Genomic DNA, 16,800 nt, shown 5'->3' with positions numbered 1-16,800 from the left:
GAGAAGAGAGATTTTGACACAGCTCGTCGGTCTGAACACGTCGGCAGCAGTCTGGACAAAGGTGACGGAGATGTTTGCGTCACAGTCAAAGGCACGGATTGTGCATCTGCGAACTCAGATCAGCAAAACCAAGAGGGAGAATTTTTCCTCGGGAGCAACCTACTTTGATCGGATCAAGGCTCTGGCCGATGAGATGTCGACCGCTGGCAAGCCTCAAGACGATGAAGACATCGCCTCCTATGTGCTCGCCGGCCTTGATGATCAGTACAGTGCTTTCGTTGCAGCGATTACTGCGTCAATCAAGTCTCAGCAATCTGTGAGTCTTGGTGAACTGTATTCACAGTTTCTCGCGTATGAATCTCGTCTGGATGATCCGTAGCCTGTCAGCGGTGATGGTGGTGATCTGTCAGCAAACGCTGCTTCCCGCGGCAACTATGGAGGTCGCAATAGAGGGGGAAGAGGTGCTGGATGAGGAAACACTGGTGGCCGTGGTCAGTATAGCGGCAGTAACCAGTATGGCGGTGGAGGCAACTATGGCAGTGGTAACTACCAAGGTGGAGGCTACCAGCAACGTCAAGGTGCAGGCCGCAACGATAGGCAGGGTTCCTCTGTAGTCTGTCAGATTTGTGACAAAGAGGGACATCCTGCGTTCCGCTGTTGGAAGAGGTTCAACAAGAACTATCAAGGTGCTAACTCTGAGCGCTCGGCCAATGCAGCAACAGGATCATATGGAGCTGAAGGTCCCTGGTTCATCGACTCTGGGGCTACTGATCATATTACTGGGGAGTTGGACAAGTTGACCACAAGGGAACGCTACAATGGACAAGAGCAAATTCATGGACCCAATGGTAAAGGTATGGATATACATCACATTGGCCAATCTTTATATCATACCCCAAATCATAGTTTCCAACTCAAAAATATTCTCCATGTTCCTGATGCCACCAAAAATCTTCTCTCCACTCATAAACTTGCATCTGATAATCATGCTTTTATTGAACATTGGCCTGATTTTTTCTCTATTAAGGACCAGGACACAAAGAAAATTCTCCTTCAAGGTAGGAGCGTGGGTGGTCTCTATCCTATGCTGGCTTCATCATGGTCACCCAATAAACAAGCACTTGGCGTCCAGTCTTCATCACATTGGCATAGGCGTCTAGGACACCCATCTTCAGCAGTAGTTCAGAAAATTCTTCGAGAAAATAATATTCCTTTTAGTGAGTCCAATAAAGAGTCAGTATGTGATGCATGTCAAAAGGCCAAGAGCCATCAATTACCTTATCCAAAGTCATCTAGTGAGTCATCTTTTCCTTTAGAACTTGTGTTCTCTGATGTATGGGGTCCTGCCTGTCCTTCAGTTGGAAGAAATAAATATTATGTCAGTTTTATTGATGATTTCAGCAAGTTCTCTTGGATATATATGCTTAAAAACAAATCTGATGTGTTTCAGCGATTTCATGACTTTCAACATCATGTTGAACGTCTCTTTGATCGAAAGATTCTTGCTCTCCAAACAGATTGGGGAGGTGAGTACCACAAACTTAATGCTTTTTTCCAACGTGTTGGGATCTCGCATCATGTTTCCTGCCCTCATGCGCATCAGCAGAATGGATCAGCTGAGCGAAAGCATCGGCATATCGTTGAGGTTGGCTTATCTCTTTTAGCACATGCCTCCATGCCTCTGAAATATTGGGATGAGGCCTTTCAGACGGCGGTTTTTTTGATAAATCGTCTTCCTAGTCGAGTCATTGGCAATCAAACCCCTGTTGAGCGTCTCTTTAAAAATAAGGGTGATTATTCGTTTCTTCGAATTTTTGGGTGTGCCTGTTGGCCCAACCTTCGCCCTTATAATTCTCGCAAATTGCAATTTCGCTCTAAGCAATGTGTGTTCCTTGGCTATAGTGGACAGTACAAAGGCTATCGTTGTCTTGACATTGCCACTGGCCGTATCTATATCTCACGAGATGTCGTGTTTGATGAATCGGTGTTCCCTTTTTCCACCTTAAATCCCAATGCTGGTGCTCAATTGCGTTCCGAAATCAGTGTTCTGCCATCTCATATTCGTCCTATGTTTGGGGATATTGATATTTTGGCTAATGATGATGCTAATCCTGCTAATTACCTAGCTGCCGAGTCCTTTGTACAGGATACATATGATTCTCTATTTAATACAGATTCTGGCGGGAACCAGGGGGACAGATCGGATGAATCTTCCTCGGGATTGCCCAGGCAATCTGCCTCGGATCGGGTGCAGCAGCAGACGGATCCAGGCGAGCTTCCCTCCTCTCCTGGCGTGACGTGTGGCGCGACAACCTCCACTCCCGCCCACTTGCCTGGCTCGGCGCCAGTTCTGTCGTCTGGTGCGTCAGGTACCCTCCTGTCGGGCGCCGGATCTTCTGTGGCTGGCAGCCCTACACAGTCCTTTGCCGGATCGTCTGTGGAGCCCTCTGGTGGATCCTCTGATGCTGACAGCGCCGGATCTTCTGTTTCTGCTCCTCCTGTGCCTGAACCTGTTGCCAATCGTCCGTGCACGCGCAGCCAAATGGCTGTTGTTAAGCCCAAGATTGTCACTGATGGTCGTGTCAGGTATGACCGCATCCGTTTTGCAAAATTCTGTAGTACTGGTGAACCTGAGAATCTTCAGGAAGCATTGGATGATCCTCGTTGGAAGGCTGCTATGGATGAAGAGTTTTCTGCTCTTTCTCGCAACAATACTTGGCATCTTGTTCCTGCTGAACATGGGCGTAATATAATTGACTGCAAGTGGGTTTACAAGGTAAAGCGCAAAGCTGCTGGCAGTATTGACAGATATAAAGCCAGGCTTGTTGCTAAAGGATTTAAACAGAAGTATGGTGTTGACTATGAGGATACATTTAGTCCAGTGGTTAAATCTGCCACGATCAGGCTTGTTCTGTCTTTAGCTGTCTCTCGGAATTGGAAGCTCAGGCAATTAGATGTGAAGAACGCGTTTTTGCATGGTGTTCTGGAAGAAGAAGTTTATATGCGGCAACCTCCTGGTTATTTTGATCCCTCTCGCAGGGGTTATATCTGCAGGCTTGATAAAGCTTTGTATGGTCTTAAACAAGCTCCTCGTGCGTGGTATGCTCGTCTCAGTTCTAAGCTTCATCAACTTGGTTTTTCTGCATCTCGAGCTGATACTTCGTTGTTCTTCTACAACAAAGGGGGAGTAACCATATACATGCTAGTCTATGTTGATGATATTGTTGTAGTCAGATCCTCTGATTCAGCAGTTGATGCTCTTCTTCATGATCTTGGCATGGATTTTGCATTAAAGGATCTTGGAGAGCTTCACTATTTTCTGGGTATAGAAGTCAAGAAGGACACTGATGGGATTATTCTCTCTCAAGAGAAGTATGCTCGAGACATTATTGCTCGTGTAAACATGGCAGGTTGTAAACCGGTTGATACTCCTCTGTCGACCTCGGAGAAGTTGTCACTAGTGGATGGTGAGATGCTGAGTAGTGATGATTCTACTCGCTACAGAAGTATAGTGGGTGCTCTTCAGTATATTACTTTGACTCGACCTGATATTTCGTATTCAGTTAATAAGGTCTCGGTTTACATGCACCCACCACTGTTCACTGGACAGCAGTCAAGAGGATTCTGAGATATTTGCAGGGAACAATCTCATTAGGCTTGCGGATAAGAAAGTCTACTTCTATATTGCTCAGTACCTTTTCTGATGCTGATTGGGCTGGATGCCCTGATGACAGGAGATCTACTGGTGGCTTTGATGTGTTCTTTGGGTCTAATTTGATTTCATGGAGTGCACGGAAACAGACAACAGTTTCTCGTTCCAGTATCGAGGCTGAGTATAAAGCCTTAGCAAATGCTACTGCTGAAGTAATTTGGGTACAGACTTTGCTGAAGGAGCTTGGAGTACCACAGCCTAGAGCGGCGTGTTTATGGTGTGATAATATTGGAGCTACGTATCTCTCTGCCAATCCTGTGTTTCATGCAAGGACAAAGCATATAGAGGTGGATTATCACTTCGTTCGTGAGAGAGTAGCTCGGAGACTTTTGGACATACGGTTTATACCTTCAGGAGACCAACTTGCAGATGGCTTCACTAAATCTCTCTCTTCAAGACAGTTGGAGGCTTTTAGGCGCAATCTTAACTTAGACAAGTTATGATTGAGGGGGAGTGTTAAACATTGTATAGCTGTTGTAGATAGAGTTGTATACGGTCTCCTATAATTGTACAAGTCCTTGGTACACAAGGCACCGTGTAACCTATCCTATATATAAACACACCTGGCGACCCAATTAGGGTTAACGCCGCACATATAGTTTTTACACGAAGTACCGCACTACGGCAGCAGCATGTGTCTCTTTTCCAAATCCAAGGCTAGCTGCAGTACAATTACAACACAACAATTATATACACTTACATCATTACCACACGTACGTACGAGAGCAACAAAATTAGCACAGATACATGCCCGAACGACGTATGGCAGGCGATCGAGAACGAGCTCAAGCCGATAAGCTCTGTTAAGCCGGCTCACTCAGGCGGAGTCGTGCGTCGGCGTCCACTGCACGGGCACGACGGAGGCGCTGCCGCCTCCGCTGTTCATCTCCTCGTCGTCGTCCTCCACGTCGGTCGCCACGGGCGGCCTCGCCTTGGGGTCGAACCTCTTGCTGGCCGGGTTCGTCGCTGGGTCGTACCTCTTGATGACCAGTACCGACGCCGATGTCTTAAACTCCGGCGACGCCAGGTAGCTCCCCACGGGGCCCAGCTCCTCGGGCCTCTCCACCAGCGGCTCCGTGGGCGGCATCCGGCCCACCACGAACATGTTGCACTTGGACAACGAGTTGATTGCCTCCAGCACCGCCTCCTTGCCGGACGCCTCAATGTTGTCGAAGCTCACCGACCCGTCCTTCACGGCGTCAACCTTGGCCTTGAACGCTTCCACCACCACCTCGTCAGACTCTTCATCGTGGAGCGGTCGGCTTGGACGGATGCGCGTCAGCGTTACGTTGACGCCGGGGTGCTCGGCCATGCGCGTGGCGTAGGCCAGCGCCTCTCGGTCGTCGGGTCCGCCGAAGAAGAGCACGGACACGGAGAAGGCCACGTTCTTGGCGGCGACTTGGGAGTGGCCGCCGAGGCCGCGGTCGACGAGAATCGCGACGGAGCATGGCGCGCCGCGGAGCACGCGCTTGTTCATGTCGTGGTACTGGGACCCGAGCGAGTGGAACGTGCCGTCGTGCTGGGGCATCTTGTGGTACGGCATGATTACAATGGCCGCCCGCTTCTCGGCGGCGCTGTTGATCACGTCCCGGTGGATGGTCTCGAGGTCAGAAATGGCCGTCATGGGCTTTACCCTCACGGTGCTCAGCTGCTGGAACGCCTCGAAGGCCACCACCATCTGTCCATCCTTGTCCCCGCTGTTGAAGAAGGGCATAGCGTTGCGGCGCGTGCGGTGCACCATGGAGATCGCCGACGACCGCTCCGAGAGCTCCACCAGGTGCATGGCGTACATGGCGAGGCGGCGCCGGCTCGTGCCGCGCGACGACTCGACCAAGTTCAGCAGCGTCGGGACGTTGCGGTTGCTGTGGAAGCACGCGAGGACGCGGAGCTCGCTGTCAGCGTCGGATGGGGAGCCCTCCACGGTGCGGCGCTTGTACGGTGCCGACGGCCGCGCTGGCTTGTAGATGGCCATGACGATGGGCGTCGTGATGAAGGTGGTGAAGAGCGCCATGAGAACCAAGATGGCAAACGCCTCATCGTTGAGCACCTTGCGGTCCCTGCCGATGTTGAGGACGATGAGCTCCACGAGGCCCTTTGTGTTCATCAGGAACCCCAGCGTGACCGCCTCCCTGACCGGAATCTTCACCACCAGCGACGTGATCACCGTGCCGCCGATCTTGCCGATACAGGCGTTCGTGATGACGAGCACCAGCAATCCCCAAGATTTTGCTCCACTGATGGTAGCCACGTTTGTCTTGAGGCCGCTGGACACGAAGTAGAGCGGGAGGAACAGGCCTGAGATGAGGTCCTCTACCTTCTCGATCAGCACGCCGGCGAAGGGCCCGTCCTTGGGGACGACGATGCCGACCATGAAGGCGCCGAAGAGCGCATGGATGCCGATGGCGTCGGTGGCGAAGCTAGCGGCGAGGACAATGGCGAGGGTGGCGCAGATGTAGACCTCCTTGACCGGCTCTCCCTCGGGAGACCGGTTCGCCATCCACGCCAGCAACGGCCGGAGGAGAAGGATAATGGCGATGACGAAGCCGACGCCAGTGAGGAGCACCCATAGCGAGATGATGGGCGAGCCATCTCCAGAGAGGGCAACGGCAAGTGCCAACAAGATCCAGGCGGCGACATCATTCACCGCGGCCGCGGACATGGCCATGCGTCCGAGGTCGGTCGTGAGGAGCTTGAGCTCGGCGAGGATGCGGGCGAGCACTGGGAAGGCGGTGATGGAGAGCGCGACGCCCATGAAGACGAGGAACGGCGCCTGCGGGGCGCCCTTGACGATGGTTGCACGGAAGGCAAAGGAGGTTCCAATGCCGAGCGCGAACGGGAGGGAGATGCCGGCGAGTGCGATGGCGAGCGCCTTCTTGCCGGTGCGGCGGATGGCCGCGATGTCGAGCTCCAGGCCGACGAGGAAGAGGAAGAAGAGCAGGCCGATGTTGGCCAGCGTGTCCAGCACCGGCAGGCTCTTGTGCGGGAACACGGCGTTCAAGAACTTGTTGCTCCGGCCCAGCGCCGACGGGCCCAGCAGCACACCTCCCTGCATCCATCAACCATGCATTGCCGTTAATTTCAGTTCACAAGCCACGCCATATTTCCATCCATTTCGAATGCAAAAAAAAAAAAATCATACTTGTATACCTTGCACATTCACTTGTCAAGGGATAATACAACAAAATTCATACTTTTGCGCGTATATGAAGAGTGTCTAATTTCAGTCGTAATATTCAGTTGTCAAGAGAATATAGCAAAAGCTCATATTTGTATACTTGCATACTCCTTAATCCCGTCCACAAACCTTTAGCCTTGTCCCAAGTAGAAAAAAAGAGAGGATATTTTTTGACTCTGAATTAGTACTACTCACTCCGTTCCATGAAAGATGTCTGAAATTTGTCTAGATTTAGATGGACCTAGATACTAAATAAATCTACATACATCCAAATTTTGACAAACCTTAGAAAAGTTTCTAGGATAGAGGGAGTACTGGAGTCATCTTGAATTCCAGTTTTACAACATACTAACTTAATGTCACATATGTTGCTAATTTTTTAATATCTTTTGTCAAATTTAAGAAACTTTGATTTAAACAAAAGCTAAAGGCGCACTTATTCATGGACCGATTGTAATAACTTGTCAAGATATAGTATGGCTAAAATTTTCTGATTATATGAGCAATGTGCAGTTTCATATGCGGGTCATGCATAGACTCCAGAATTTGAGATAGGTACTCGCTAGAAAAGTACAATAATCTCCCACGTGAGGTAGTAGTATGTGCCAATGTCATCGTGCGAAATGTCAAAATACAAAGTCAGTTTGTGATCTTAGCAAGCAAGGAAATTACAAACTTTTAAAACCCAGGGGTGTGCTAGTAATAAGCTAATACGCGGACAGACAGCTCTTACAAGCTACTTCCGCTTCACGCACGAGTAAGCTAGTTTGCTACTAGTTGGGACTTTTGGCAGCACTTTCTCTTGCATAAGCAAGGCTTCCGTGACCATAATATCCTCTCTCGTTTCAAAAAAAAAACCCCATAATATCCTCAGCTTACGGTGTCTTTGACTGGTCGAGCATGGAAAGAAACAGAAGCATACGCATGTTAGGTAACTAAGCTGTGAACACGGCTACATGCATGTTCATGTTCAGTTTATTGACCAATTCTAAGTGACCTAACCAACGATGCTTTATACGAAAATAAGAGGCCATGTGTGTCTTGAACGTGTGCAGAAGCAGTGCACGACGGCTGTAGCTCAGCTAGTTGCAAAGCGCTCATTTCATAGAGAGGGCACACACGGGACATTGACTGGCTTGTGGATTGTTTAAGCCTAACAATATTTTAGAAAACTCAACGCCGTCCCTGTACAAAAGCATATCGTTTTATTCATTTTCTGGACGATTTTAAAAGAAACCACGTGTTACCTAGCTGTTCTCTCCAAATTGAAAATTGTTGCAGATTATAACGACTATCATATATTGATAGCAAGCTGTGTCTCCAAGACGTGGTGCAGTTGTCAGCACAGAGTAGGCCTTAGGAGACACAGAGGTCTATCGTTTAGTAGTTAGGACATAACATATGTTTTGCGAGATACTAAGATATCTTCTTTCTCCTGGCTAAGCCAGCGGACAGCTCTAATATCTAGAGATAAGTATATCTAAAACTCTATAATTAAATCAACCTGACATTGGTCGGCGATCGATCTGATCTGATCTGATTGCAGCAGGGCAGGTTTATCTGAGTCCAGCCTCCCCCAGGGAGTTGGGGATCCGGGCTGTGTGCCTTCGAACGTTTCCACACGTGGGCAGCACTGTACTAAAGATCCTCTGTCCTTTCTTGTTTAGGCGAGGCATTGATTAATGAATAAGTACTCCCTCCCTTCCCTCGAAGAAACAAAACAAGCCCCCTCCGTTGAGCGAAATCAGCAACAACCAACAGCTACTTGTGCAACCAAGTTCAAGAATGGGCCTCCCTACAAGTGTCGTTTCAATATTCATGTTCAGGATGCGTTGAAGAATTGGCATGGCCTCTATGATTTTCATCCAAACAATGGGCACAATTTGCGCTCTGTATGTTAGTATTTTGGGAAATTTGAAAGGAAATGAATGCGCATATCTTTCGTGGACATGCTTCTAGACACGCCATGCTTATAGCAAAAAATCAAATATGAAGCGAATATGTGGGAGCTCGGTGGTGCTAAGGCCATTTGTAATATCATGCCGCGAGAGTAGATGTTGTTTTATGCCTTAATTTTTTGTCAATGCCAGGTTTGTGAACCTGTAAAAACCATTTTTCCTAATCAACGATAATGGCAAATCTTTTGTCTTGTTTCAACAAAGCTAAGGGTGTGCCTAATTCTTAGTCGACTGAGAATTAGCTAACCATTTTTTTTGTTACAACTCACTTAAGATTTAAAAATCTCGGTTGCAAGCTGACTTGTAACTGGAAGAATCTCAGTTGCAATTCGACTTGCAACAGAGAAAAATCCTAGTTGCAACATGTTTGCAATAGAATAAAATCCAAGTTGCAACCCCACTACTTGTATATATGGGATTTAGAGTTCCAGCCTATGGTAGATCATAATTTTCATGTATGCGTATGATGCCCAACAAATCAACCGCTAGTTAACTAACTAGCTGGAAGACGGTTACTGATCATTGACATGCCTCATCAACAGCAGTCCGGCCAGCGACTAGCCAGCAAAATAAAACTAGCAACTAGCTCGACCGGAACACCAGACCCACAAAATCCAACAAGCTAGCTAGCAAGGGCCTGTGTTTGATTACTTGTCGACGGGAATATAGATCGGAAGTCACGTCTGTCTCTGTCTAGTACCAGAAGAAGAAGAGGAGAGCGATGGTCGACGGTAAGCTAGCTAGCCGACGAACAAAAGTTCTCGTCTGTCCCGTCCTCATCATCTCGGCCCCGTTTTTTCTCTCCAATAACGGGCGAGTAGAAATCGACTAGTCCAGCAACGTCTCCGGTCTCCCGTAGACTCCGGAGTTCAGACCCGTACGTGCAGTCACCACGTCGAGTCATGTGAAGAAAATTCGCCGGCCACTTCGTCGTCCCAGTCTACGGTGGCACGGGATTCACCGCCGGCTGGCAAAGCCGCTAAACCTTAAGCGCGCCCGGCGGCGAGAGAACCGAGACGAAACCTAACGAACCAATGAGGTGGAGGAAGTAAAAGGCTAACTTACGATGATCTCGGCGATGACCCGCGGCTGCCGGAGCGGGCGGAGGATGTAGGCGAGGCCGCGCGTGACGACGACGACGAGGCAGATCTGCAGGATGGCGAGCGGCAGCGAGTAGTCGAGCGGGTTGTCCCCCTGGAACACGCCGTGCGACGTCGCCTGCATCGGCGCCGGGCACACCGTCGCCATGATGCCTCTCTCTTTCTCCGGCTAGAGCTCGCGCTGCGCCGCCTGGCTCCACTAACCAGGGGTTTAAATGTTGGGTTAAATCTGTCGCTCGATCGGTCTTGGTTTCTCAACAGCACAAACCACTATGTTTTTCACACACACACAGAGACGGTGGTAGGGTTGCAGGAGGAGCCTCGGGAGCGGGTATATATAGGCAGCACCGGCGCCACGTCAGATCTGCAGTGCAGGAATCGCGCGATGGATCCAAGTTGGACACTAGTACTACGCTGCTGGCGTCTCCACGCATAGGTCTCTAGAAAAGTGCATGTCAGCACAAGGATGGGTAGATACCTGGATCTGAATTTGTGAATATTCTAGGGCCAATAATGCGTCCCAAGAGTTGACATTTTTTTTCAAAGCTTGTGATTGGGTAGTTGGCATATTTTCTACATATTCTTAGTATCTAGCCCGTATCCGTGTTTAGGGGATCATGGATTTGAAACATGGAATATGTTTCATCCATAGCTGATCGCTTGTTCATCGCTATCCATGCCGAGGAATTGCGGTACAAAATGATTCCACCCACCCGCTGCATAACTATTGTACTCTTACTTTTCATAAGAAAGATAGGCGGAGAACCCAACTTCCATTATTATCCTTTTTTTGTTAGATGGTCAAATTCAAAATGTTGGCTAGCAAAAATTTTTTTTTTTTGTCCCCCACTCCCCCCTAGTGCTAATTAATTTAGGACCTTCCCTGTTGCAATTGCACAACCGTCGTTGAAGGATCGGAATGTGGAAGATGTTACATTTGCAGCTGACTACACACTCCTCGATATCTATTCCGAGTAGATGCAGTCCAAGGCAATTCCCGCCACCCACCATACAATTGTAGCTTTTGTTTAGAACAAAATGTAGGCACTTGATCTTAATGATCATCTAGTTTTTTTGTGTTGCTCATGCAAATAAAGGGGAAGGTAACATGGACCTGTTAGGGTTAGGGTTACCAAAATTCTCGATGGCCTCATAAATTACTACATCGGCAGAAAGCATGTTTTTTTTTCTAGGATTTATGTGAGCTTTCCCTCATTTTATTGGAGACCCCGTGAGTTATAGTTTCCGACGTTCAAACCTACTAGACTTGAAGCACACATATATACATGTATATGTTCTACAAAAATTTCATATATACCACTAAACCAAAATGTGCACCCATATATATTGTTCTCGTAATACTTCATTGCTTCTATTGCACAGAGTTGACCTCACATACCAGTTGTTCCGTAGGACATCACCCCTCACGATATAGGTTATTATATATGAACCATATGGATAAGATGCGCTCAACTGGAGTAATAGATAAGTACATCCATTGGTTAGTTCTTTCATAGGTTTGACTCTCAGCTTGTAACATGCTTTCAGCAAACAACGAAAAAAAATTCCATTTTATTTAATTTTTGTTCGAAAGCTAGGTTTTTTTTTCGATAAAGGGAATATATTAATATCAAGAAGATACCAATTACACCCAGCCTCTGCAACAACGCACCACCCTAGTGGCACTACGGATGCACACAGCCAAAAAAAGGAAAAGAAAACTAAGAAACAAAAGTCCCGCTACAGTATCTTGGGCCTAACAACAGCAATACATCCACCACCATGACAACACCTGAATTACAGACTCTCCAAAAAACGACGCCTTGAAGAAGGGAACAGTGCTCAAACACCGTCGGCGCCCGATCAAAGATCTTAGGTTTTCACCCTGAAGACAGTCCCCGCTCTCAAAACAATGCCTCCACCAAGGTCACTGCCAGGCACAACCAGTTAAAGCCAGACCTTGGGTTTTCACCCTGAAAGGTAGGACTCTGCGCTTTCACCTGTGTTGCCGCCCCCACTTCCAAACAGCTGCTGTGAAGCCGGGACACCGAGCAAGCCCCTCAACAGCACGGAGACTTGAACCTCCCTTAGCTAGTCCTCCCCTCCGGCCTTTAAGAAATTCTCTTCTTCTGACTTTCATCATGGATCCATAGTCACTTGATGTCAACACAGAAAAAGAGCTTCGCGCCGCTCCCTCCAGAACCAAACGGTCGGAATAAACACATGGGTGCGCACGACCGAATACCTCCGATCCAGCAAACTCCAGGCAAAGCGCTGTTACATTCGCCGGCGGAGCCTTCCGGAACTCAACCCTCTGGCCAGATCACGAGTCCAGGCCTCCGGTAGGTCCTCCTATTCACGCAAGAGAGGCCCTAGGACCGCCGCCTTTATACAGGTCAGACCCCCACGTCGGCGACCATCCCGGGCTGGCCAACCCAACCCTCCACCGGCGACACCATCGCTGGCTTCCAAGCACCTCCATCGCACCTGACGCCCGCCACCTACCACCAGGTCGACGCCGTCACCGCCATCCAGGGCCGCCGCCCTTTGTGCCGCGATCCAGACCTTGAGGAGGAGCAGCACGAGATCCGCCCGCATCACCACCCGCCCGGCGATGCCGAGGCGAGGAAGGAAGGAGAGGATCGCGCCGCCAGGATCCAGGGCCACGCCGCCGCCCCCAAACCGCCTGCCCGGTGAGTCCGCGGTGAGGAACGGAGGAGAGAGCCGCGCCGCCATGGTTCCATGGCCGCGCCGCCGCCCCCATCATCGCCCGCCCGACGAGGCCGCGGCGAAGACGTGACGAGATGGTGGCGCCGCCATCAACCGCCGGGTTCCGGGATCATCCCCCCGGTGCGGAGGCGTGCCTCCTACCGCCGCCCTAGGGGACCGTGCACGGATCCCCGCCGCCCCCATCACCGACCGCACCAGGCTTCGCCGGCGGCAGCCTCAGGGGGTGATGGCGTGTATTTCACACGTTCGTTGGGCAACCCCAAGAGGAAGGTATGATGCGCACAGCAGCAAGTTTTCCCTCAGAAAGAAACCAAGGTTTATCGAACCAGGAGGAGCCAAGAAGCACGTTGAAGGTTGATGGCGGCGGGATGTAGTGCGGCGCAACACCAGTGATTCCGGCGCCAACGTGGAACCTGCACAACACAACCAAAGTACTTTGCCCCAACGAAGCTTGATGAGGTTGTCAATCTCACCGGCTTGCTGTAACAAAGGATTAACCGTATTGTGTGGAAGATGATTGTTTGCGTAAAACAGTAGAACGATATTGCAGTAGATTGTATTTCAGATGTAGAGAATTGGACCGGGGTCCACAGTTCACTAGAGGTGTCTCTCCCATAAGACGAACAGCATGTTGGGTGAACAAATTACAGTTGGGCAATTGACAAATAAAGAGAGCATGACCATGCACATACATATCATGATGAGTATAGTGAGATTTAATTGGGCATTACGACAAAGTACATAGACCGTCATCCAACTGCATCTATGCCTAAAAAGTCCACCTTCAAAGTTATCATCCGAACCCCTCCAGTATTAAGTTGCTAACAACAGACAATTGCATTAAGTATGGTGCGTAATGTAACTAGTGACTACATCCTTGAACATAGCACTAATGTTTTATCCCTAGTGGCAACGACACAACACAACCTTAAAACTTTCTCACATCGTCCTGTGTCAATGCGGGCATGAACCCACTATCGAGCATAAGTACTCCCTCTTGGAGTTACAAGCATCTACTTGGCCAGAGCATCTACTAGTAACGGAGAGCATGCAAGATCATAAACAACACATAGCATAACTTTGATAATCAACATAACAAGTATTCTCTATTCATCGGATCCCAACAAACGCAACATATAGAATTACAGATAGATGATCTTGATCATGTTAGGCAGCTCACAAGATCCGACAATGATAGCACAATGGGGAGAAGACAACCATCTAGCTACTGCTATGGACCCATAGTCCGGGGGTAGACTACTCACACATCACACCGGAGGCGACAATGGCGGCGTAGAGTCCTCCGGGAGATGATTCCCCTCTCCGGCAGTGTGCCGGAGGAGATCTCATGGATCCCCCGAGATGGGATCGGCGGCGGCGGCGTCTCTGGAAGGTTTTCCGTATCGTGGCTCTCGGTGCGGGGTTTCATCACGGAGACTTTTATAGGCGGAAGGGCAGGTCAAGAGGCGGCACGGGGGCCCCACACCACAGGCCGGCGCGGCCAAGGGGGGGCCCGCGCCGCCCTATGGTGTGGCCCCTCCGTGGCCCCTCTTCGTCTCTCCTTCGGACTTCTGGAAGCTTCGTGAGAAAATAGGCCCCTGGGCTTTGATTTCGTCCAATTCCGAGAATATTTCCTTACTAGGATTTCTGAAACCAAAAACAGCAGAAAACAGCAACTGGCACTTCGGCATCTTGTTAATAGGTTAGTTCCAGAAAATGCACGAATATGACATAAAGTGTGCATAAAACATGTAGATAACATCAATAATGTGGCATGGAACATAAGAAATTATCGATACGTCGGAGACGTATCAGCATCCCCAAGCTTAGTTCTGCTCGTCCCGAGCGGGTAAAACGATAACACGAGATAATTTACGGAGTGACATGCCATCATAATCTTGATCATACTATTTGTAAAGCATATGTAGTGAATGCAGCGATCAAAACAATGTATATGACATGAGTAAACAAGTGAATCATATAGCAAAGACTTTTCATGAATAGCACTTCAAGACAAGCATCAATAAGTCTTGCATAAGAGTCAACTCATAAAGCAATAATTCAAAGTAAAGGCATTGAAGCAACACAAAAGAAGATTAAGTTTCAGCGGTTGCTTTCAACTTGTAACATGTATATCTCATGGATATTGTCAACATAGAGTAATATAATAAGTGCAATAAGCAAATATGTAGGAATCAATGCACAGTTCACACAAGTGTTTGCTTCTTGAGGTGGAGAGAAATAGGTGAACTGACTCAACATTGAAAGTAAAAGAATGGTCCTCATAGAGGAAAAGCATCGATTGCTATATTTGTGCTAGAGCTTTGATTTTGAAAACATATAGAGAGCAATAAAAGTAAAATTTTGAGAGGTGTTTGTTGTTGTCAACGAATGGTAATGGGTACACTAACTACCTCGCCAACCGGACTTATAAGAGCGGCTCCCATTTTATTTATTTTTGGGTGGCACTCCTTCCAACCTTTCTTTCACAAACCATGGCTAACCGAATCCTCGGGTGCCTGCCAACAATCTCATACCATGAAGGAGTGCCTTTTTATTTTAGTTTTATTATGATGATGACACTCCTCCCAACCTTTGCTTACACAAGCCATGGCTAACCGAATCCTTCGGGTGCCGTCCAACAATCACATACCATGGAGGAGTGTCTATTTTTGTTAATTAATTTGGGACTGGGAATCCCATTGCCAGCTCTTTTTGCAAAATTATTGGATAAGCGGATGAAGCCACTAGTCCATATGAGAGTCCGTCAAAAGTAAATGACAAGGTTGAAAGCTAAACACCACATACTTCCTCATGAGCTATAAAACATTGACACAAATCAGAGGTAATAAATTTTGAATTGTTTAAAGGTAGCACTCAAGCAATTTACTTTGGAATGGCGGAAAATACCATGTAGTATAGGTAGGTATGGTGGACACAAATGGCATAGTGGTTGGCTCAAGTATTTTGGATGCATGAGAAGTATTCCCTCTCGATACAAGGTTTAGGCTAGCAAGGCTTATTTGAAACAAACACAAGGATGAACCGGTGCAGCAAAACTCACATAAAAGACATATTGAAAACATTATAAGACTCTACACCGTCTTCCTTGTTGTTCAAACTCAATACTAGAAATTATCTAGACCTTAGAGAAACCAAATATGCAAACCAAATTTTAGCATGCTCTATGTATTTCTTCATTAATGGGTGCAAAGCATATGATGCAAGAGCTTAATCATGAGCACAACAATTGCCAAGTATCACATTACCCAAGACATTAATAGCAATTACTACATGTATCATTTTCCAATTCCAACCATATAACAATTTAACGAAGGAGAAACTTCGCCATGAATACTATGAGTAGAAACCAAGGACATACTTGTCCATATGCTACAGCGGAGCGTGTCTCTCTCCCATAAAGTGAATGCTAGGATCCATTTTATTCAAACAAAACAAAAAACAAAAACAAACCGACGCTCCAAGCAAAGCACATAAGATGTGATGGAATAAAAATATAGTTTCAGGGGAGGAACCTGATAATGTTGTCGATGAAGAAGGGGATGCCTTGAGCATCCCCAAGCTTAGACGCTTGAGTCTTCTTGATATATGTAGGGGTGAACCACCGGGGCATCCCCAAGCTTAGAGCTTTCACTCTCCTTGATCATGTTGCATCATACTCCTCTCTTGATCCTTGAAAACTTCCTCCACACCAAACTCGAAACAACTCATTAGAGGGTTAGTGCACATTATAAATTGACATATTCAGAGGTGACACAATCATTCTCAACACTTCTGGATATTGCATAAAGCTACTGGACATTAGTGGATCAAAGAAATTCATCCAACATAGCGAAAGAGGCAATGCGAAATAAAAGGCAGAATCTGTCAAAACAGAACAGTTCGTATTGACGAATTTTAAAATGGCACCAGACTTGCTCAGATGAAAATGCTCAAATTGAATGAAAGTTGCGTACATATCTGAGGATCATGCACGTAAATTGGCATAATTTTCTGAGCTACCTACAGGGAGGTGGACCCAGATTCGTGACAGCAAAGAAATCTGGAACTGTGCAGTAATCCAAATCCAGTACTTACTTTTCTATCAACGGCTTAACTTGGCAC

The 16,800-nt window shown here is 47.9% G+C and overlaps 1 protein-coding gene across 1 annotated transcript; it reads right to left on the bottom strand.

The window, feature by feature from the left end:
- Window positions 1–4,303: 4,303 nt before the first annotated feature.
- Window positions 4,304–10,241, bottom strand: LOC127320837 (cation/H(+) antiporter 19). The gene is made up of 2 exons (XM_051349928.2): window positions 9,911–10,241; window positions 4,304–6,758 (listed from the first exon to the last, which is right to left on the bottom strand). Exons 1-2 carry the CDS (start codon window positions 10,091–10,093, stop codon window positions 4,530–4,532), a joined length of 2,412 nt encoding a protein of 803 aa, XP_051205888.1. The 5' UTR covers window positions 10,094–10,241; the 3' UTR covers window positions 4,304–4,529.
- Window positions 10,242–16,800: the final 6,559 nt, after the last annotated feature.

The sequence above is a fragment of the Lolium perenne genome, chromosome 5 (assembly GCF_019359855.2).
Source record: "Lolium perenne isolate Kyuss_39 chromosome 5, Kyuss_2.0, whole genome shotgun sequence".
Lineage (NCBI taxonomy): Eukaryota > Viridiplantae > Streptophyta > Magnoliopsida > Poales > Poaceae > Lolium > Lolium perenne.
Note: the sequence above shows the minus strand (reverse complement) of the source record. Positions and strands in the feature narration are given on the sequence as shown.